The following is a 24444-nucleotide window of genomic DNA, read 5'->3' on the forward strand; positions in this document are numbered from 1 at the left end:
GTGACACAAATGGGAGACAATATGCAGCGTCTTCTGAGCAATACTGCAAAAATGCATGAGTGTTTATTTATTTAGTATTTATTTTTTACCAACACTGTTAAGTTAATTTTACTGAACAAGAGAAAGTATCAAGATCAAAGAAACTGAAGAGAGAATATGCTATCATTTCTATGTCAGGATCAAGTTCTATAGGCACAACAAACAAGAAAGATGAAAAGAGAATCCTTCTTTTTTCTGAAAAGAAAATCTAATCTTCAGTAATATGTTAGGTTTGAAAATTCCTCACCACTGGGAAGTCACTTCTATCCCTGACATTTTTTAATGCATTTTTCTGTTTTATATTACTGTAAAAATGTCACCACGTTCCATTAAACAGCTCTCTAGGAACCCAGTTACACACTGGACCTTTTCTTCAAGTAGAATAAACCCCGGCTGATTAAACTTTATGTGATATGTACCATTTTCTTTGCTGCTGCTTATTTTCAGAGTTTAAGACTATTTTATGTTCTCTAACATAATATTCTATTTTAAACTAAAACTAAACTTCAATAAGTTATTTTCAAAGGGAGCTCATGGGCCATTTTTAACATGCATGTATATCCTGATAGTTCCAAAGTGCTAATTTGGGACTGCAAATCCACTACTGACCAGAGCACCGTAACAAAGCAGATACTGAGGCAGGATGCAGAACCCAAGGCAGGACACTGTGCTAATTCATTTCACAGTAAATGAACTAAATTCTGAGATTCAAAGCTTAGGAATCAAACATTTTAAATATATCAGTTACAAACAAAACTTTATTGTAGGTAATCTAGATAAAAATTAAAATCAGTGTTTAGAACTTTTCATTATTCACAAAAAATTCTGATTTTTAAAATTCCCTCCTTCAGAGATTCCCAGCCTTTCCCTAACATCCACAGTGAACCCTAGCAAATGTTCCTCAGCCTTGATTGCAAATTAGTATTACCTGGGGAGCTTTAAAACATATATGTCAGTATCTAGACCCCACTCAGTCTAATTAATTAGAATGTATTTAATTTAATTAGAATTTCTAGAAATTAGACAAAGGCATTGGTACTTTTTTAAAACTTCCCAGATGATCCTGTATGTGGCTGGGCTGAAGAATCACTATCATAGGCTTATTCTTATGACAATTCGCATCAGTCTAGTTGGTATCTATGAGATAAAATGTTACTCTGGCTCCATTTTAAGTAGATATGAAAACCTGACACATAGATAAACTTTTCAAGCCATAAAAATCAATTTTTAAAAAAATGTTCTTTTTCATAAAGCGTTTTCTGTGATATTGGCCAAGCCACTTAATTATCTAGGAAGGTTTGAAAAAATACAGAGAGTTCGACAATAGGTGGGTTGAATCATATGAAACCTCTGATACGTAACCACGTTCACACTATACCTCAGTAATTTTATATGGTTCACCATAATAGATAATCACTTCCATTTTAACCATAATCTGTATTATTTTGAAGAATCTCTTTTGTGTTATGAAATATTATCACTTATTACAATGAATGTACTAGATTTCTAAGAAAAGGAATTAATTAAAAACAAAATTCAACAAAATTGTAATGTTATGGATGAAGTCTCTATTGTATGCTGTTCTTTTTAAACTAAGCTAAATGTTGTTTTATGTGTGTTCTGCCATCTTAGTCAAGGAGCCAAGGCTAAGACAGAAGAAAAAGACCCCAAGAAGCTAAAAAAGCAGGAAAAAGAAGAGAAAGACTTCAGGAAAAAGTTTAAAGTATGTCATATTTAGATATCAAAGTTCAAAGCGTAATGAAAAAACCAATGATTTTTAAGTACCAAAATGCACGTATTAAAAGTGTAATTATCGGGCGCCTGGGTGGCTCAGTTGGTTAAGCGACCGCCTTCGGCTCAGGTCATGATCCTGGAGTCCCGGGATCGAGTCCCACATCGGGCTCCCTGCTCGGCAGGGAGTCTGCTTCTCCCTCTGATCCTCCCCCATCTCATGCTCTCTCTCTCTGTCTCATTCTCTCTCTCAAATAAATAAATAAAATCTTTTAAAAAAAAAGTGTAATTATCAGTATCAGTTATCCATCCTAACTCCTTTATTTTCTATATAATTTTCTTTACATTTGAATTTATTCCTTTAACAAATTAAGCAAACTCTCATACATGCACAATACATATACTGCAATAATCATTTAAATTCAGCTGTTCTTTGAACTTTAATAATAAGATAATATAAAAATAGAATGGATAAAAAAGATTATATGTATATACACACACACACAAATACATATACATACACTGGAATATTATTCAGCCACGAAAAAGAAGGAAATCCTGCCATTTGTGACAACATGGATAGCCCGTAAGGGTCATTGCTGAGTGAAGTAAGTCAAACAGGGGAAGATGAATATTCTATAATATCACTTAAAAAAGCCAAACTCACAGAAACAAAGTAAAATGATAGTTACCAAAGGCTGGGGTGGGGTACATGGAGGAGATGTTAGTCAGAGGTACAAACTTTCAGTTATAAGATGAATAAGCTTTAGGGGTCTAATGTACAGCATGGTCATTATCCTTAAGAATACTGTATTATATACTTGATAGTTGTAAAGAGAGTAAATCTTATATGTTCTCACCACAAAAAAGAAGTGGAAATTATGTGAGGTGTTAGAGGTGTTAGCTAAAGATATGATGGTAATCATTTTGTAATATATGAGTACATCAAATCAACACATGTACACCTTTAACCTAAAAGATGTTTTTAATTTTAAAAATAGTGATTATATTAGGTTGGTGAGATTATGAGTGGTTTTTCCCTCAAAAATTTTTCTTTAATGTTTTTACATTATTTTTTTAAAACAAGGAACTATTTATTTAGCAAAGGCTTTCTTAGTACATCTGTCAATAAATGGATTAGTTTAATAATACACATCAATCAATAATAAAAATGTTTTTCTTTATTTTTTTCCAGTATGATGGTGAAATTAGAGTCCTGTATTCGACCAAAGTTGCACCCTCCTTAACTTCTAAAAGGTGGGGCACCAGAGATCTGCAGGTGAAGCCTGGTGAATCTCTTGAAGTTATACAAAGCACTGATGATACAAAAGTTCTTTGCAGAAATGAGGAAGGAAAATGTAAGTCACTGCTTACTTTCATCGATACAGCACTCCAGGATTTAATAATCAAACATGTTTTTCTGATCATTAACTTCATTTTGTCTGTGCTTTCTGAATTGTGGAATACATTAAGAAACTAGAGATCTTGCTGTGCTGAAATTGATGTATTTTATTTGAATCCTTTTTCATTTCCCACCTGCTGTATTTGGCACTGTGGTGCCAAGGTAATACCAAATCAGTACTTCTCAAATGCGGCCCCACAGACCACCAGCATCAGAAAACCCTTTGTGTATTAAAATCACGGTTGCCTGGATCCGCCCTTGATCCACTATGAGTTCTGGGGAGTCAGATGGAATCTGGGATCGTCACTCCTTCCCTAGCTTATTCTCAGGTACACGAGAGTGAGAAGCGGTGTGCTGAAGGAGTGAGTGGCTCTTGTTCTGGCCTGGTTTTGAAATCATATAGCACATGGCACATCTAGAATTTCCAGTCTTCCTACCTTGCACACTTACTTGTTTTCATTTCCTGTTTGGACACACTTCATACGACATAGTATTCCAAATGAATATAAGAGAGTCCCTTGTCTTCTTTCCACTTTATGGGCTATCGAAACTGATGGAGGGAAATGTTTTTGTGACATTTGAAAAGGAAGCTTATTTCACTTAAAGTCCAGGGAAGAGTAATTCAAGATTATGCTTCCTGTATTTATTTTTTAATTTAATTTAATTTCAATATAATTCCAGTGTAGTTAACGTGCAGTGTTTCATTAGTTCCAGGAGCAAAATATAATGAGTGAGCACTCCCATACATCACCCAGCACTGATCACAAGTGCACGCCTTCATACAGCATCGTATTCCACATGAATACAAGAGAGTCCCTGTCTTCTTTGACTTTATCGGCTATTAAAACCAACAGATGGAAATGTTCTTGTCAAATTTTAACAAGAAGCTTATTTTATTTAAAGTCCAGGGAAGAGCCATTCAAAATTATGTGTCCTATATTTAAAAGCAAAGAGTCAGTGTGGCTGCCCCCATCAGCTTGGTTAGTCTGTGTGGAAAACATGAACTCTGAGTCGAATTTTAATGACAGGAAGGTGACTCAGGGACAGGAAGTGAAATGGGAGTTTTAAGAATAAAACCGGTGACTCAAGGTTGGGGAAATGGATCTAAAGTTATCATGGAGGAGGTGTGGTTGGCTTTTAAAAGGAGAAAATGAAATGTGGGTACAAAGGATAAAAGACACGGGTAGTGTAGTAGTAAGCCTCAAAGGTCACTGGAGATAATGTGTAAACAGTGCTCCAGGAGACGAAGAAAGCCCTCATTCAGACTAGCATTTGTGAGGATGTACCCCAAGGAATAGCTTTACATGCAGAAAAACTCTATGTGTTAAAAGGTCATCAAAAATATTAAAAAGTTTAAAAATTCAGAAAGTGTTAAATAGGTTATGATTATTATACCAGATTGAATATTTACACGATGACTATGATAATAATGTGAGGAAATTCTCACGACACAATAGTAAGAGAAATACGAAGCCTGCTTAATGTGGGATTGGATTTACAGCCAGGTTAAAAAATTATGTAAATAAGAGAAACTAAGCTACGCTGCTAATAGAGGCTGATTGAGGTGAGGAGCTAAATGAACCTGTTTTCTTTCCTCCACGTTCCAAATTATATTACATTTTTTACAAGAGAGAATTGTCCTAGTACCCTTGTCCTGTGGCCCTTTCTCCGGCGCACAAGCTTCAGACCGATCTTGCCCTGCTGTCCTGAGATTCTTGTCTTTCACAACAAAGCCCATCTAAAGCCATGCTCTTCAACTCCAAAGTGCACACCCATCGCATGGGGATCTTGTCAAAAATGTTAATTCTAATTCAGTAGGTCTGAGGTGAGGTGTAACATTCCGCGTTTTACTGAGCCACCAGGGGATGGATGCTGCTGGCCCATGGAACATACTCTCGAGTAACAAGGGTATTAATGGCTTCATCAACAACCTGTATGGAGATAGATGAGCAGGAGGATGCAGCACCAGAAACGGAAATTTGGAGGAGACCCTTATCTTTCTAGGAGCCAGTAGACCTTAAGAATGAGAAAAACAGTAATTACTCAGGGATGATTCTGTAATCTGCTATCATTTCCTATTTGGACATCAACAATTCTGAATACTGTTATGAATACTGGAGGGCTCCTGCCCTCTTAAAATCTATCACCGGTTAAAAATGAGAAGGGCGAACATTATGTAAAATGCTGATAGATCACAAGCAATGGCTCCATGTAACTTTTATCAGTTTTTTCCTGGCACAGTACCAATGCACTTTACAAGTCCCAAGCTCCCTGATAACTAATTCAAGTCTTAGGTGGTTTGGGGTCCATCTCAAACAGAATGGAAACCTGATGATTCTATCAGTAGGGCTTGTATACCTGATGTTGTTTATTTAAAGACTTTCTTTGGACTCTGGACTTCGTCTTAGCTTCTCCATTTAGGGGTGATTCTGGGAATCACTTATGAGCAAGTGGAAAAGGAGACAGGAAAGGAAAGGCAGTCAATAAAACCTTGTAATGGAAAAAGTTGCCACTTAGATAATTGGAGCTTATACCCGTTGAGAACTCAGAGAGGCAGTGTTATCACAGCCAATGGGAAACAAATTGGGGTATTGATACATCAACTCCTGTCCATGTGGAGTTGAAGCCTCCTCCTGGGCAGGTGGCGAGCCATTTGGGATACCAAGCAAGCTGACAAAGAGCTCTGGAAGCCAGAGAAAAGTGATCAGTTAAAAAAAAAAAAATTGCTGGGCGCCTGGGTGGCTCAGTTGGTTAAGCGACTGCCTTCGGCTCAGGTCATGATCCTGGAGTCCCGGGATCAAGTCCCGCATCGGGCTCCCTGCTTGGCAGGGAGTCTGCTTCTCCCTCTGACCCTCCCCCCTCTCATGCTCTCTCTCTCTATCTCATTCTCTCTCTCAAATAAATAAATAAAATCTTTTTAAAAAAATTGCTAGTGCTGTCCTTTGGAAGTTGGGTGAGCCAAAAGGCACTGACATGGTAGCGGGGGAAGGTCTATGGGAAGGCCACCCGGAGCATCTGCTGTTGCCTTTCATGTTAAGCTTTATTCCAAAATATAATGATCCTATCCACTTAATTTCAATTTTATTTTGCCAAATCTCCTGCTTTTCTTAACTTTTCTAAACCTCCTGCTTATTCCTTCCTTGAACTGGATCCTTGGCATTCTTAATTTCCCTAATCTCTGATCCATCACTCATGTAACTTCTATAGGATTTGGGAGAATTGTTGTGTAGATTTAACCCTCTCTCATCAGATTATTGCAATAGCCTTTCAAATGATATGTCTACCTTACCCTTACTCTCAGCCAATCCACCTGCCACACTGTTACTCAAATACCATTTTTTAAAAAAACAAAAGCATCTCTACGCTAGTACATAAAACCCTGTAGATCTAGCCTCAACCTCATCTACTATTTCCCATCTGCAACTGCCACTCCAAAAATATATACTACTGACTTGTCATTCCCTGAATAAATTATGCTATTTCATCCTTCTATGCTGTTTTATTCTACGTCCAGTGCCCATAATTGTCTACTAAAAACAATCCAGTTGTCATCTAAAATTGGAAGCACATCCACTCCTTACTCCTCAGTCACCCATCACAATTTCTCTCTCCCCGGCCCCACCATGCTACTGCTTTTGTCCCTGGAATTGTCCTTCCTATTTTATCAATCTATTACTCGTATTAGACTCTGAGCTTGAGAGTAACTTCACGGAAATGTTCTCAACATTGTGCTGCCGATACATCCTGCGGTGCTTGGCACCTTTTTCGGGGCTTACTGAATTGAATGTAAGAATTTGGAAATTGCAGGGCGCCTGAGTGGCTCAGTTGGTTAAGCGACTGCCTTCAGCTCAGGTCATGATCCTGGAGTCCCTGGATCGAGTCCCGCATCGGGCTCCCTGCTTGGCGGGGAGTCTGCTTCTCCCTCTGACCCTCCTCCCTCTCATGTACTCTCTCTCTCTCATTCTCTCTGTCTCAAATAAATAAATAAAATCTTTAAAAAAAAAAAAGAATTTGGAAATTGCAGTTGGAGAACCAGATGAAAGTCTGACATATAGACACGCACAGGAAGAAGTCTGCAGAATAGTTTAACTTGTTAGAAGACAGAAGTTTTCTTAGTCCTAGTGATGTGGCTTGCTTGTTGTGTATCATTTAGGAGCCTTTAAATGTTTCATTTCCTCATTTCTACATCTGCTTAGCTGTAAAGGCATTTGCAGTCCAAAACCATGGTAACCTTAACATTTTCCTTACTTTCCATTCCTTAATCCATCAAAGAAAAGCAAGCATAGCTTACTTAAACTTAATATGTAATGGTAGGAAATTAGAGGCAAAAGCATTAACAATAATTTCTTCCCATTGTGGAGTTGAGTATAAGCCACCATTACAAGCATTCTCACATTTGATCAATTCACCCCCTGGCTTGTGGAAACACATATCGCAGAGGCGTTGAGATCTTAACTATGTATTTCTGGCACATCCCCAGATGTTTAGAATTTCTTGCTAATATTTGAGCGTATTCCACAACTCGATGTCTCATAAGCTGTGGGTTTCCCCACCTCCTGTCACTGGAGCAAAATTTTCTACAATAAGTGTGGAAGGAAACATGAACTGAATTATTTGTGATTAAAATGTACTCATTTTCTTCAGGCATCAAGGAAAGGGAATTTCAAAGATTGGATTTTCTCAAATCCAATTAATCATTTCTCTGCTTAAATAATTTTGTTTTCAATTTTAAAACAGCATATGCTCACTGAAGAAAATTTTTTAAATTCAGAAACTTTAAAAGTCCTCTGATTTGAAGCCCTAGGAAGGAGAAAGAGACAGAGAGAAAGAAGACAAAGAGAGAGAACATTTCTATAATACTAGGCTAATAATTTATATTTAGTCTTCTACACTGTGTTTTGTTTTTTTCTTTCTGTTATATTATGAGCAGGTTCCCTTGAAGTCAGGCATTGTTCCACTTGTGTGGGTAAATCTGTGCAACATGATTTTATTGTTTTTAACCTGCATGAGGCCAAATTGAGTAAATTGAACTTTATTTCTGGACTTGCTCATGACAGATGAAATAATAAAGAAATAACAAAAGTTGTCATTTTTATTAAGCAAGAAATTTGAAAATATTAGAATGAAGATATTTTCAATTTTTCCAAAGACGATTTTGTGTTTCCTTCATAATTTTGTATTCATGACACCCTTCTTAAAGGTGAATCAGTCCTGAGAACTGGCTCGTATGGGGGATGGGTGTTACTTTCTGAATTAGCTTTATCCCACCACATATTTCAAAACACTTGTTTCAAGCCTCTGTGCCCTGCTGTATGAATATGAAGTTTCCAAATAATAATTTCATATTAGTTTCCAAATAAAACTTTCAATTTCATATTCAATGATAATTCATGTGAGAATCCCTGGTGGGCCAGCACCCACAGTAAACATGGTACCCATTCTACATGGCATGGAGCCACGATGACTTTTTTGCTTCTTTCATTTGTACTTCTCATTAATATGCCTTATGACGGATGTACATGGAACACTGAAGCAAAGAGATCATTTTTCTACTGCAAAAATAATTATTTCTAGGAACTATAATGGGAAGATGATATAAAATATAAAAATTCATGGTGGGTCACTTTTTTCAACACTGTCATGAATCAATCATGCTTTTAATAGAATGAGGTTTTAGAGATTTTTAAAGGCACTAGACAGCGAAATCTATGCTGTATTAAAAAGTCATTAACACTGTAAAAATGCTATAGGATAGTAATTTTATAGCTAATGAGCCCCAAATTATCACATCATTTCAGGAAACTAAAATAGAGCAGTACAGTACCATCCCACACTGCATCTCCTTGATACATTTTCTTAAGCAATATTCATCATCATTCACATTTATGTAGCTCATCCACAAAAGCAACATCTATAGCAGAGCATCCAACAAAAGGAAAAGCCATTCCTTAGAGCTCCGGAATAGGCAAGATACAGGAGGAAATATAATAGGCATTTGAGAATCTAAAATATATTTTTTATAAATAATTTTGTGAAGACAGGCTATTAAGCTGTATATCATGAGTTATTAACCTTGCTCATGTAAAGGACTACTTAATGCTTAATTACTATAGACGGTACTTAATCCAGGTCCACACAATTTTAGCATAGATGAATTTTCTCTTTTTTTTTTAAGATTTTATTTATTTATTTGACAGAGAGAGAGAGCACAAGCAGGGGGACCAGCAGGGAGAGGGAGAGGGAGAAGCAGGCTCCCTGCTGAGCAGGAAGGCCGATGCGGGACTCGATCCCAGGACGCTGGGATCATGACCTGAGCCGAAGGCAAACATTTAACAGGCTGAGCCACCCAGGCGCCTCTAGCATAGATGAGTTTTCAAAAGATTACTTAAAAGCAAAGGAAAATAAACACTGTTGATTGCCAAAAATGATGTTTATATTCTCTTTGTTTTGTTCTTTATTTCTTTAAATCTTCTAAAGATTTTTTAAAAAACAAGAATATACTGATGCTGGAGTTAAGTCCAGTCTCTGGCAATAGCTTTAATTTCTTATATACTTCTCTAATTTTTTATCTTCTAATTTTAATTCAGACACATTACAAAGCCTGAACAGCTCACAGAGATTTCCTTCACTGTCAAAAGCTTCAACTCATCTACGTCATTACTTTTAAATTATTAATTTAAACATGAATATCTCATGGGAACACTTATTATTGTATTCTTTTATTTCCCAGTTTGTTTTAAGAAAAAATATTCAAAAGAAAAGAAGAACCACCAATTTTAACTAATGGAAACAAAAAAAGTTTGGACTATTACTGTCTATAGAGATGTGTTCACATTTTATTTTAGCTCTAAACATCAGCGCAGGTAAAGACAGGCTTCAATTATTGGGACCATGACGAGAAATCCACAGTTTGTTCTAAAAACTTGTTATCTGTATAGATTTTTCTCTTTTGAGAGACACACGTAGAATTGAATTTCTTAGAGACGAGCTTATCCCCTTTTAAAAATTAGGTTAAATTATGATACATACCTTAAATTTTTTAGAACTCTGTTAACATGAAATGAATAAAAGAACTGTGAAATCAAAGGCAACCAAGGGTATTAATTTTTAGATGTTCTTACATTAATAATTTTTGCTACTGCTTTAACTGAAATAAAAAAGGAAGGTATAACAAGGTCTAATTTTTCAGAGTCTGAGAAAAATATTACATTGTTGTGCTTTTATCATTTTGACACATGCTTCATTATTACCATACTACAGGAATTCAAAGATAACTTTGATTCTTCCTTTTCCAAATAGGATTTTAAAAAGTTTTCATTAAAAAATGGTGAATTTCTTGATAAAATATTTCAGTGGAGTTTTTTTTACCCTGGAATATTTCAGGGGAAAGTTTGTTTTCTTAAGTTTCAATCTATAGTTTCATTTGTATGATCCCACTTTTTAAAAAAAATGTTTTTGCATGTTAAATCAATGGCAATATAACATCAGTATGTTTAAGTAAGTTTATTATCATTTGTATTAATCTTTGCCTATGAGCTTCCTGGTTTATAATTTTTTACACATTTAGTCTAATAAAAATTAGATCTAAAGTGGACCAAGACCAATAGATTGGCTCTGAAGGAATTTAGAGGCTGTATTGACAAGGCAATGAATGCTACTAATCTCAAACATACAGTAGTGTTTAGGTACTAACACAAAACTAATGATTCCGAAGATTAGTAATATTCATTAAATGTCAGCAGAAATTTTCTCAAGAAAAATAGTCTGAATTTTTTCTTAGGATTATTGTGCACAATAGAGGCAAAGATAACCTTTACTTTTTTGCATAAAATATGGTCTATTTCCTATTTAATAGGGGAATCCCTAGAATGCCTGGTATGTGTTCTTCTAATAATGACTTGTTTCATGAAAGATGAAAGTGCACATGTTGACACACTGTCAAATGGCAAAAGCAGTATGGAAGACCTTCCACACTGAACGTGAGAATTATTTTGAGACCGTTTAGAATGCATACTCCCCCAAGTAATCACAAGATTGCTGATCTGAAAGGGGAGTTGAAAACAGTTTCGACTCTGTTCAATATAATAGAATTTTAAAAGTTAAGGCTTTGATCTGGTGGTATTTGAAATACCTACCTATGAACTACTTTTGTATTTAGAGAAACTATAAATTCTCCCTAGGACTGGGTCTCATGGATAACACCATGAAGAAATAGAGTAAAATTTGGTAGAGCCTTGTGCTAGGACCTGCAGCAGCTTGGAGAAGGTAATTTGTTTCTCTTTAAGGGGAAAGGTTGTAAATGGAGGAAAAGAGACATGTAGGAGACAGTGAAAAAAATAGAGAGAAAAGGAGAAGAAAAGAAGGGGGAAAAAGTGGACACGAATAAGTAAAATAGGTCCGAGCCCCTGAGTGGTTCATTCGGTTGAGCGTCTGCCTTCGGCTCAGGTCATGATCCCAGGGTCCTGGGATCCAGCCCGGCGTCTGGCTCCCTGCTCAGTGGGGAGTCTGTTTCTCCTTTTCCCTCTGTCCTCTGGCTTGTGCTCTCTCTATCCCAAATAAATAAATAAAATCTTTAAAAAAGAAAAATAGGTCATATTTGGAAATAGAATTATTCAGTATATTATGTCACATTATATCATATCATATTACATTAAATATTCAATTCTATTTCACTTTCTTAAAAGAAACAGTAAAGATTATTAGATTCTGTACTATTAATAAAATTTATTTTCTTTTTTTTCATAGATGGTTATGTCCTTCGGAGTTACTTGGTAGACAAGTAAGTTCATTTTCTTCTACTACTATGCTTGCAAAAAGAATGTTATGCTTTTCTTTAAGAAAGATTGCTAATAACATCTAAATAATATAATCTACTAAACTGTCATAAATAAATTTTAAAACAATATGCTATCCTAATGTCAATACTAATGTCATTATGTACCCATAATAAAGTTAAGGTTTTCCTAAAGTGTCACTCTTTTAAATAGACAAAAACCCTTCTCGTTCATGAATATACAGTTCATAGTTAAAAACATTCATTGAAGACAGATGTGGCAAACATTGGAGACAGGGGAAAACCACTAACACTTTCATTAATATTTTGCCTTTCATTACTCATTATTGCAGTTGGTGGAATTGAATTAATCAGGGGCCAATTAGTGTCTACACAGTAGGTGCTAATGTCACCTGTTAGTAATTTGGCCTCCATTTGAGGGCTTTTCTTTACTAGGCAGAGTAGAGCATTAAGTTGCCTTTTTGGAAGCATGCCAGAAAAAAGAGAGTCGTCAATGATTCTTCTATTTTTATGAATAAGACATTGTCACGGTCTGGTACTAGTGTTCTGTGAGAGTCCCCCTCAAACGCTGTAAGATTCTGTTCCAAGTATATCAGTGCAAGAAGTGAACTCCGTTATCAGGTCATATGCCAACATAAAGATTTACAAAATTCTGCATAATAAAAAAATCAAGGAAGATTCACAAACTGTATCCATAAACAACCTGACACCAATCAGAAAGAGACAACTCAATGCTAGTGCTTTGTCAGCAAACTAGTAAAGAGTCAAATAAAAATAATCATAATACTTTTCTTTTTCTCAGACCATTAATCACAATGGTAGGCAAGGCACTTTTTTATTTTTCTATTTTCTATGAAAGATAAAATTTCAGGGAAAGAATACGTGGCTTCATCAGTGATTATTACAGGGTGATGGAGAGAGAATTTAGAAAGTATACTCTAAGTAATTATTGGTTGACTATCTATTGACGTGAATACTTAATAAATGTGTATTGAATGAATGATAGCAAGATCTATCCTCTTTGCATTTGTACCAGATCTCCAGTAGCCAACCCTCCCTTAATCTCAGAGAAAGGATCCAAACAGAAGACATAGGCAGCTCACAACATCTGCCGTAGTTGGCAGCAACTTGGAGGGCCTGCTGTTGCTTCCATGATGAAAGCAGACATAGTACTGGAACCAAAAGTGGGTCTGGTCAAGGCGACAGTCACCTTACACTAGTCACTGAACTTTGAGACTGTAATCTACATTTCAAGGCCATATTCGCCATTTATAAAATTTCTATTTTAATTACTTGTATGTCATTCTCTCCTCCATTAGATTATAAGCTTCTTAAAATCAAAGCTTGTGTCTTACTCATGATTATATCTCCTCGTACATCGGAGGGACTCGGTGGGTAAGGTGTGGAGAGCAGAATATTTTACAAAGATTCAGGACCAAGTACAACCAAAATGTGTAAAAGTAGCCAGAGCTATTATTATGCATGCAGCCTATAACCATAAACATTTTTAGAATTACATAAGAATCACCACACTAACCATATCTTGGCTACTCATTTTGAAACTAATATTTATGTATTTTATAATTAATATTTAGAAATTTTAATTAGAAACATGTAAAAATAATGCACCCATTTCTTATGCCAAATATTATTCTATTTCTTTTTTAATATTATTCTATTTCATTCAACATTTGAAGTTCAAGTGAAAGTATAAATCTGATTATTAACAAATACAAAGAATCCATTAGGGGAGCACCTGGCTGGCTCAGTCAGAGGACAATGTGACTCTTGATCTCCGGTCCTGAGTTCAAGCCCCATGTGGGGTATAGACATTACTTAAAAAAAAAAAAAAGCCTCCATTAGGGCCCCAAGTGGAGTATTGTGCCATGATTTTTCAGTTTGTTCAGTTCAATAAGCACTTCTTACAACATACAGCTCTGTCCTAGGCTCACGGTTGGATCTAAAGGTGAATAAAGCATGGTGTATGCTCTTGAGGCATGTTTCCACTATTCCATATGTCTATGATATGGAATAAGTTGTGGGTTTTTTGGTTACTTTAGAATAGAACAGAGAATTAGGTTAAACCAATAAAAGATGATGCAGATGAGCATGAAATTTCTTCCCACTTATAAATTCACATTTAACTTCTCACCTTTAAATGCTTAATTGTGTCCCATAAAATCATATTACTAACTTTTTAATCTAAATATTGCCTTAATGTTAAGAAGATATTTTCTTTAAAATAAAAATTTTTTTCTACATTTACAGTGATGGAGAGATCTATGATGATATTGCTGATGGTAAGTCTCACATGGCACCCACCACCGAAAACAATTAACAGTGAATTTACTGCTCTTACAAATACTAAAAATAGCTTGCTGGATTAATTAGAACTTTCCAATCTGATCAGAATTTGAATCACTTGAAAATGTTAGGAAAGGTAAATGCTCTGGTATAATTTAAGAAAATTATTTTTGCACATGACTGGAAATCAAGGAAGAATCTTATTTATTTTCTTTGAAAACAGAAGTATGAAAATAGTGAATTTTTCATTATACCATTAATCTTAATACAAATTACTTTCATCCACAAAAATATGTATACTTGACCAATTAGTAGGTACTTATTTCATAACCTATAATACTCACTAGTATTCTTTCAGCATCACATATTTACAAATTATAATCTAAAAAATTAATCTCATCTGAAATGGCACATAGAGTTACTCATGTGGCCTTTTAGTTTCCTTTTAAAATTATGGTTCTTATTCATATTTAATATCTTCAATCTCATTTAGGATAACTACCAAAAAGTATGTTTAATTAAGTGCCAGATAAAATAATCTTGAGTCTCATTTTGATAAAGAATAAATCTGTCTAGAAACTTCATTAGAATTAAATACTGAGCAATGAAAGTTAAATACATATATGGTCTTCCATGTAACTACTTTTTCACAAAGTGAGCCAATTCTACATTTTTTTTTTAATCCTAAACTGGGAGAGTGTGAATCACCCACGTTTCTAACCTTGGAACACTTAGAAGCTATGTGTTTTGTATAACTCTATTGAAATTTGTATTTTTTTTTTCAGGTTGCATCTATGACAATGACTAGGTCTCGGTCTTGTTCATTCTGTTATGTACATTTGATGCCAAAACGAAGTCTGAGTTTTAATGGACATGTGATTGGATATCATAGAAAATGAATGCACACAACTACTTGTTACCATTTGTTATACAATTCTGATTATCTTTATGAAGTTTTGAAACTTTGGACTTAGAAAGTGATCATAACATCTTGGAAGACTGCATCGAAGAGATGTAAGAATTACTAAATATTCCATTTCTGCCTCAGCTGCAGTTATGAAGGCGCTTCTTTTAGACCATCAGTAGACAGCATCCCCTCCCTAAAAAGAAAAAAAAAAATGAGAAGAAATGACTGTGTTGTCTAAAGAAATATGAGGAGGAAGAATAAAGAAATAAGGGGAGCCTGGGTGGCTCAGTCGTTAAGCGTCTGCCTTCGGCTCGGGTCATGATCCCATAGTCCTGGGATCGAGCCCCACATCGGGCTCCCTGCTTGGCGGGAAGCCTGCTTCTCCCTCTCCACTCCCCCTGCTTGTGTTCCCTCTCTCACTGTCTCTCTCTCTGTCAAAAGATAAATTAAAAAAAATAAAAGGAAGAAAATACTAAAACATTCTATAAGAAGGAAAACTATTTTCTGAACCTCTAATTATGATTGTATCTTATATTCTTTATTCAAATTATCTATCTTTAAAGGGGCACAACTGTCTCCTCTCTTGCTGGTGGGATCAATGTTTTAAAAATTACATTGGTAGCCGAACTTGTGTATAAAGATTGTCCCTGTTTGTTAATTGTGAATATATGTTAAGTATTTGATAAGAATGTATGCATTTGGTGTGCACACTTAAGATTGAAACTGTAGAAGAGTCAAAAATCAGTTTTCTTTTTGCAGATTCTTCCGCTAACAGTTTAATCATGTGCTCTGTTTAAAGTACTGTTGGAACTAGAGTAGATAAGAATGAGGATTACCCTAAAATTATGAAGAATGGAAGATGGACTTTGAAATTAATTAGGCTTTTATGGCACCTCTTTACTATGAAGACTCTTTTGAAGGTTTTTGCTCTTCAGTTACTTCTGTGGAACTTTTTTTTAACCACTTTACTGGAAAGTTGGCCTAATTGTTTGGACTAGAATGTTTCCTACTCATACATACTCTTTCCCAAAGCAACTCCAAACAAAATGTGAAGCATTTGGATTCCAAATGCTAAGAACACTAAAGACCATGATACAAAATGCAAAACCCTAACACCCAAGAAAATGGCATGTTAGGTAATTTTTTCACAACTTCAAGAATAGTCTAATCCTAAAGCCGGCTCTGCTGCTAATGAACCATGATGTGATATTGGGTAACCTCCCAGTTTCCTCATCTGCAAATTACAGGATTAGACAAAATCAGTTTTTCCCAACATTTTTATGACCAGTTACCTCAAACTTCTACAATCCTTCCCCCAACCCCAAATCCCATATTTCAGAAACCTTTGTGTATCTTTAAAACTCATTGATTAAATAATGATTAATGCATTTTCCATATTTTAATATTGCAAAGGCCCATTGGAGCTTCTGAAGAGTGGCCCACGGAATTGAAATCATTTCAAATCATTGTAACCTCAGCCTTCATATGGGTAAAGTGTGATTTCCATTTGGTGTGTTAAAATTTGAAAATAGATCGTCAAAAAAAAAAAAAGAAAGAAAGAAAAGAAACCATCAACCTTTATTGCTCAATTTATAGAGTCTGGAAGTCTAAGCCCCCACATTAGAAACCAATGATGTCAAAGTCCCCCTCCAATTATGAAATACTTTGATGTCTACTTTTTGATAGGCTAAGCCAATAAATGCTAATATGATGAAATTATTTTAATAGATAAATTACATGGTTCAAAAGTATTTTTGATTTTGTTAAACTTGGTAGCAAATATACATAATACACTGACAGTATATCTCCAGTTATTACTTCCTGATTGAGAAAAACATAAATTCAATACACTATCAGTTTTTAAAATTCCAAATTAAACCAAGAGAATATTTTAGAGTTTTGGGCTATACACCAAGAAACAGACACAGACATGCGTACAAAAGATTTATGTAATAGATAATCATCTTAATATAAAAGACATATTTGACATATTAATTTTAATATACTAAATATTATTTCTGTTATAGTTTTATGTATGGAATTTTGTCACATGAGAAGAGCTACAAATAAATAATACCTTCAGCAGATAACTTCGCCTCCTACTTCATCAAGAAATTGAGGTCATCAAACTTTCTCTCCCATAATTTGGTCCCACATCTGCAGAGTCTTTCTCTAAGCCCAATCTTACCTGTTTTTGCTTCAGCCTCAGAGGATGGAATACTTCCTGTTCAAGACTGAACCTTCCATTAGTGTCCCTCATGCTTTTCTTCCTATTTTGAATGAAGTTGAAATAACCAAGCACAATTCCCTTCAACTTCCAACAACGTTTAACCTTAACCCATGTTCAGACATTGTCCCAAGGAATAAGATGTCACTCCTCAAAGCCATTACCTTTATCCAAGTTCTTCTTCTTTCTTTCTCTGAAATCTTCTTCCTTCACAATTAACTAATTCTCTCTCACACACGAACACACACACAAAGTCCCTGCCCAACTTTTCCCCCATTCCCTTCTTCTCTTCCTTTTTTTTTTAACTTCTTCCATTGTGCAGATTCCCTCCTCTAGGCTTACAACATACTGAAGTTCTTCTCATTCAAAAAACAACAGAAAGCCTTGCCTTGAATCCAAACATCCCTCAAACTACAACCCATTTCTATCTTCTATCTTCCTTTTCTCATTCCATTGTCTTAAAACGGTAGGGTGCATTTGGCATGAGGAGAATACTACACCTCACAGACCCCCAACTATGGGAAGCTTAACTCAGCAAAGGTCCTGCCTTCTACACTCTGAATCCTGTTTCCACAGTTATGCCAACACCAGGCTTCCTAGAGACTGCTCCTAGCCAATGACTAAGCACGGCAGTCCTTTTCCTGAAAGATACAGAAGACCTCAGGTGGCAGGCTGTGGTTTGAAGACTCCCCGACTGCCTTGCCAAAACTTCCTTACCCTGCATAGTACTCTGAGATGTTTATTCCCAACATTCCTCGCCACCCCCTCTACATTAGGGTCAGACTCTCTGATGGGCTCCTCCAACCTTCCCTGACTCTCTCCCCATTTCCTCTCACACATACATTCTTCCATTTTTTTGTAATGTCAGCCATTTATCATGGGAAATAAATCAGATGAAGCACAGACCACACTATAGCTCTCCAACTTGCCAATAATGAGGAACCTTTTCATGGGGGTGAGTGATGGACAAACCTCATTTACTATCTAGGACAGCCAGATTGCATTTCTGTTAGAAGTACCAAATGCCCTTGAGAGGTCTAGGAGGAATGTAATCATAAAAAACTAAGGCTGCTTGCTGCACACGAACTCCTCAGCACCTGATGGGATGCAAATGCCATGACCTGGAATAGAAATTTAAAGTCAAATTATGGTTTGGGATTTGCCCAGCTGAGAATAATATTCAATAGCTGATACAGGCTATTTATTGGCAGACAGGTTCTTACTACCAAAGAAGAAGACAGAAATACCGTCTATGACCACCTTCTTATATCAGTTCTTAGAAACAGATCTTTGAAATGATGTAATATTTTTCAAAAACTTCAATTAAGTTCATGAAGAATTTTATTCAGGCATGTAAATTATCTCTTCCTTTTCAAACTCATGATCTTACACAGGCCGTCAGATACGGAAGCTTGACTCTTCATCACCTCTGTAGGAGCGGTATTGAAAGTAAAACTTTTTAAGGTAGGGTGAAATTGAGGTTATTGTTCTTTAGTTAACATGATATGCTTGTTAGAGCTTCACCCTATATGGTAGAAGCTGTGTTAAGAAAAGCACTGAAATGCTGTTGCCACCCACATGCCTCAGGGGACGAGAGGTTTGTGTTTTTTGTGTGTTTTTTGTGGTTTTTTTGTTTTTGTTTGTTTTGTTTTGGTTTTGGTTTCTTGTCTTTAATATGTATAGATCTAAAAGAGGTGCAGTAAGCTATCATGGTTACTAACCTCCAAGATCTAAATAAATATACAGGTCTAGAAAACCAAAACCACAAGGTATTAAAAGTTTTTGTGAATTTGTCTAGAAGAAAAACAATAGAAAAATCTCTCCTAATGGTAACATAACTGCAGAAATAGACATACTCAGAAGGTATCTTAGGTTGGGTCCTCCAGAAGCTGAGCTTGAGACTAGAATTCTTGTGTGAGGGATTTGTTGAGGGGGCTCTGCAGGAAAAAAAAAAAACAAAAACAAAAAACCTGTAAGAATGAGGAAGCGGATAGCACAGGGGTAGAAGTTGGGCAAAGATGTGTATCTAGCTGCAGCCTATGCTTAGCCTGATTTCAGAAGAAAGAATTGGAACAAGAGGGGCTCCATTGAATTACCCCATTCCCCCGAGGGCACATGATGTGATGAGCGCTGGGTGTTATATGCAACTGATGAATTATTGAACTCTTATAACTGGAACTTATGATGTACTATATGTTTGCTAATTGAATTTATATTTTAAAAAAAAAGATTGAATCAGAAAGAAAGGAAATGATCAGTTGAGGACTAAATCTGGTAACTGAAAATTATCCTAAGATTCTGTTGAGACAAAATTTTGGACTAAGGGACAAACATTTCTATTTTAAAATGTTTATAAAACAAGAGTCATCACTATTGGGGCGGGGGGGGGGAAGAAGGGCTCCATTGAGTCAGCTGTCCTGAGGCAAGGGAGCTGGGCTTGTATCTCCCCATCAGCAGTCACTGGTTACCGGAGGCTTCCTCTCCCAACCTCAATCTCCTATGTGTCTGTGTCTGTGGGCAACACTGCCTCTTGGGCTGAGAGACATTCTCTGAAGTAAGGTGCAGCTGTGAGTTTCAGCAACCAATTCTTACAGCAGCTGAGGGTTGGGTGCACCTGCCTGTAAAAGTTACCAGGGGTAGATCAGAAGTAAATTTCCCGCAGAAATAGTGGGCTTTCTCATCAAATAGGAAGGGACATAAAAGCGTGTATTTTATGGACCAAACACTAAAGCTGGCCTTCTCCGCATCATTAAGGGGTTGCCCCGGCTTGTCAAGGTCCTGTCAACGTCCTGAATCATTTCAGTGGCAATGTCACCTAAAGTCACCAATCGTACACTGGTAAGTATGTTGAGAGGCGGTTGAAAGATGAATGTTCATTATAAGTCTATTTATTACTATTCTATGTATCTCACTTGTTTATTCAAAAGGTAAAATCATCCAATCTCAGTATTGGAGTCAATTCCTTATACGTGCTGCATTTTCACTGTCATGCCCACCATCTGTTAGCATTTATTGAGTGCTTACTGTCTTCTAGACACTGTGCTGAGTGCTATGAGCCTTGTCCTATTTAAACCTTATAGCAACCCTATCAAGTCAGGCTCAGAGGAAATGAGACTTAGATGTGACATATGCTTTGCCCAAGTTTCATGAACATGCTCAAGATCTTGTTATTGTGATATCCTGTCTTCCATGTGTATGATACACACTTCTCCCCACTCCTAAATAATGATAATGATAATTGTTAGTGAGATACAAAGAAACCAGGATTTAGGAAAATTGTTGGCTCTTTTTCATTATGATGCAGACGACAAGCAGAAATGTTAGTGTTGAATAAGGTACAGAACCCAGTTTCAAGAGAGAGACTTGTAAGACTAATATATATATTTAATTAATGTTAAATTTAGAGAATATGAGCTGTGAAGTCTATCATAACTTCAGGGAAAAAATGGTAACAACGTATTGTGACTGACCCTTTAACTAACATACCAGAATTTACATATTCAGAGTAGTATCAACCTTCAAACTAGTAAATTATAAGGCTCCACCCTTATTTCATTGGTTTGTATTAGATAAGATTTATTATTATGCCAGAAAAGGAGGAATTCCACTTTCAAATTGCCTTTAGTACTTAGGAAAATTTATTTGTAATATCTTTGTTATCAAAAGATCATAAATGTTTATCCTTTGAAAATGGATTCAATTTTTACAAACAGCCTAAAACCATTTAGAACCTCATCTGGTGTATAAGGTGGGTGAACAAACAGGGCAATGCTCTGTGAAATTGAGTTATGACCATAAGTTAATGACAGTTTTGTGCTCATCATAAATTCCCCCTCACCTTTCTTAGTCTCTAAAGATAAACTTTAGTGAATGTTTTATTTTTCAGTTTATAATATTAACATAAAAGCTTTGTATTTTCCTTCAGTCACCTTTCAAACATTAATTTTCTCATTAAATAAAATACTATGAGTACATTAAAAGATCCCTGTGTATGTCATCACAGTTTTACTCCTTCCTTCCCTCCTCCTCAGAGAAAACCAGTACCTGATTTTGGTGTTTCTCATTCCTTTGTATTTCTTTATATTTCCCTTACATATGTATATATCTTTTAAAATGTTTCAATTACTAAAAAAAAAAAAAATGTTTCAATTACTAATTTTTTATATCTTAGTCGTATGTGCTTTTCTGCAACCTGCTTTTGTCACTTCTCATTATGTTTGGGAAAGGTGTAGCGAGCATTCTATTACTAAAGAAGCCGCAGATATTTCTGTTTTTCTACTAAAGTCATGTTAGGGGGCGCCTGGGTGGCTCAGTTAGTTAAGCAGTTAAGCGGTTAAGCATCTGCCTTGGCTCAGGTCCTGATTCCAGCTCAGCAGGGAGTCTGCTTTTCCCTCTCCCTCTGCTCCTCCTCCCACTCACGTGCTCTCTCTCTCAAGTAAATAAAAAGATAAAATCTTAAAAAAAAAAAAAAAAGTCATGTTAGTTTGCTCCCAACTTCTGCTATCGTAAACAATGTTACTATGGACATTCATGTTGGAATTTCCCCAGGTGTATGAGGGTTTCTCTATGACATATGCCCAGGATTGGAACTGCTAAATGGTAGAATACCCACATCCTCCCCTTGAATAGGTATTGCCCAATGTTTTTTGTGTCTTACTTAAGAAACTCTTAGCTTTACCGGCTCATGAAGATATCCTATATTTCCTTCCAAGAGTTTTAAAGTTTTGCTTTCACTTTATTTATTTTTTTTATTTTATTATGTTGTGTTAATCACCATACATGACATCATTAGTTTTTGATGTAGTGTTCCATGATTCATTGTTTGCGTATAACACCCAGTGCTCCATTCAACACGTGTCCTCCTTAATACCCATCACCGGGCTAACCCATCCCCCACCCCCCTCCCCTCTAGACCTTCAGTTTGTTTCTCAGAGTCCATAGTCTCTCATGGTTCGTCTCCCCCTCCAATTTCCTCCCCTTCATTTTTCCCTTCCTACTATCTTTTTTTTTTAAAACATATAATGTATTCTTTGTTTCAGAGGTACAGGTCTGTGATTCAACAGTCTTATACAATTCACAGCGCTCACCATAGCACATACCCTCCCCAATGTCTATCACCCAGCCACCCCATCCCTCCCACCCCACCCCCCACTCCAGCAACCCTCAGTTTGGTTCCTGAGTTTAAGAGTTCCTCCTATCAGTGAGATCATATGATACATGTCTTTCTCTGATTGACTTATTTCGCTCAGCATATTTAAATTCTTTGAACCCATCTGGAAATAACAGTCTTTTTTTTCTCCTCAGAGAAGCAGTTCCTCCAAGCCATTTTTTTGACAGGGCTAACCCTCTCCACAATATGCAAAGCCAACTGTGTATCAGATCCCGAGGTTCCATTCATGCCTGCAACTGCTGTGAGACTCATTCCTAGGACTGCACCCCTGCGTTTATTTCCACCATATTCCTGCTGAGCATCGCTTGCTACTGGACCAAGTCTTTGAGCACTTTTTACATAAAAGTTTAGACTTCAGTAGCATCAATATAGTACTAAAAGAGAATTCATAATAGTTTTTAAACTCTCACAATTGTGGCAGTAATTTTTAAATTACTATTAGAAGGAGTTAGCAACACATTCTGCATGGAGCACTGGGTGTTATGCACAAACAATGAATCATGGAACACTTCATCTAAAACTAATGATGTAATGTATGGGGATTAACATAAGAATAAAAAAAATTTTTTTAAAAAGGAGTTAGCAAGAGAAAAGTAAAAACATAAGTTAGTTCAGCAAAGTTCATGCAGAATATTAGACATAATTTGTGAAAATGTAAAGTAGCAAAATATTCTTCCAAAAAAAAATCATTTATCTGATTCCATGTTGACCAAGTACCTTCTGGTTACTAACTCAGCTTCCCAGGTATATCTGGAAAGAGGGTGAGCCTGAGTGACTCAGTCGTTGAGAGTCTACCTTCGGCTCAGGTCATGATCCCAGGGTCCTGGGATCGAGTCCCACATTGGGCTCCCTGCTCAGCTCTCCCTCTCCTGCTCCCCCTGCTTGTGCTCTCTCTCTCTGTCAAATAAATAAATAAAATCTAAAAAAAAAAGAAAGAAAGAGTGTACTGTAGTAGAATGGAAACAGATAGTTCCATCTGGGAATGTTATTCCACTTACACACTGCTTCCTTAAAGATTCTCATGAATGTATGTTATAGAGGGACCTTCAAGAAAATTCTAAAATAAGTTATGAAAACCACTGGCGCCAACCATGTAAAGATTTTTCCTTCTTTTGAAAACATGGACTCTCACAGATTGTGACCTTTGTTTTTAACATTGGCTGAGCCATGGTCCTACAGCTCCTCTCTTAATTGACAGATGTATCTCTACACTGACGGTGAGTAAAAACACAAGCAAACTACTTTTTTGATACTCTTTTCTAGGGAATCCTGCTTACTTCCACTTCTGTGCTTGCTCTTTTCAATATGTCTCTTTGCAAGAAAATCAAGTTTGAATAGTATTCATCAAGAGAGGAGTGTGCCTAAACTAATGATAATTAAGGAAGTGTGTTGGAATCTCCCACTGTGATGGCTACAAGTCAATTTCTCTATTTCTATCACTTATTGAGACTATTTTATTAAGTACATATGAATTTGTAATTTGAAGTCTTTATAATTAAGGCTTTTTTCACTATATTGGGACATTTTCAATCACTAACTACGGTTTTTGACTTAGCCTATTTTCTCTGATATTAATACAGCTACTGAGCTGTCTTTCATCTTATATATCATTTCTATCTTTTCATTTTTAACTTTTTTTTATTTTGTGTATCTCTAGGAAACACCATACAGTTGGATTTTTAAAATTAATCTAACAATTTCTGTCTTTTAACTGATAAACTCACAATTAAATATACATATTTAGAATTGTTTCCTATTTTACATTGTCCTTCCTATTTGTTAGGTTTCTTCCTATGTGTCCTTGTTCTCCTTCTTGTCTTTTTTGGAGGCTGATTTGTTTCTTCCTTTCTTGATTTTCTTCGTTCATTCC

The 24444-nt window shown here is 36.0% G+C and overlaps 1 protein-coding gene across 1 annotated transcript in view; it reads left to right on the forward strand.

The window, feature by feature from the left end:
• Positions 1–17411, forward strand: part of FYB1 (FYN binding protein 1) — a 155308-nt gene extending 137897 nt beyond the window's left edge. The window contains exons 16-20 of the mRNA XM_045861955.3: positions 1672–1762; positions 2966–3128; positions 11918–11951; positions 14235–14266; positions 15056–17411. Coding sequence (XP_045717911.2) covers positions 1672–1762; positions 2966–3128; positions 11918–11951; positions 14235–14266; positions 15056–15078 — 343 coding nt within the window. The 3' untranslated portion in view covers positions 15079–17411. The remainder of the gene's footprint in view (positions 1–1671; positions 1763–2965; positions 3129–11917; positions 11952–14234; positions 14267–15055) is intronic.
• The last annotated feature ends 7033 nt before the right edge of the window (positions 17412–24444 follow it).

This window comes from Mirounga angustirostris, unplaced genomic scaffold, assembly GCF_029215605.1.
Source record: "Mirounga angustirostris isolate CCGP_5_RB_7025 unplaced genomic scaffold, mMirAng1.0.hap1 SCAF_7, whole genome shotgun sequence".
Lineage (NCBI taxonomy): Eukaryota > Metazoa > Chordata > Mammalia > Carnivora > Phocidae > Mirounga > Mirounga angustirostris.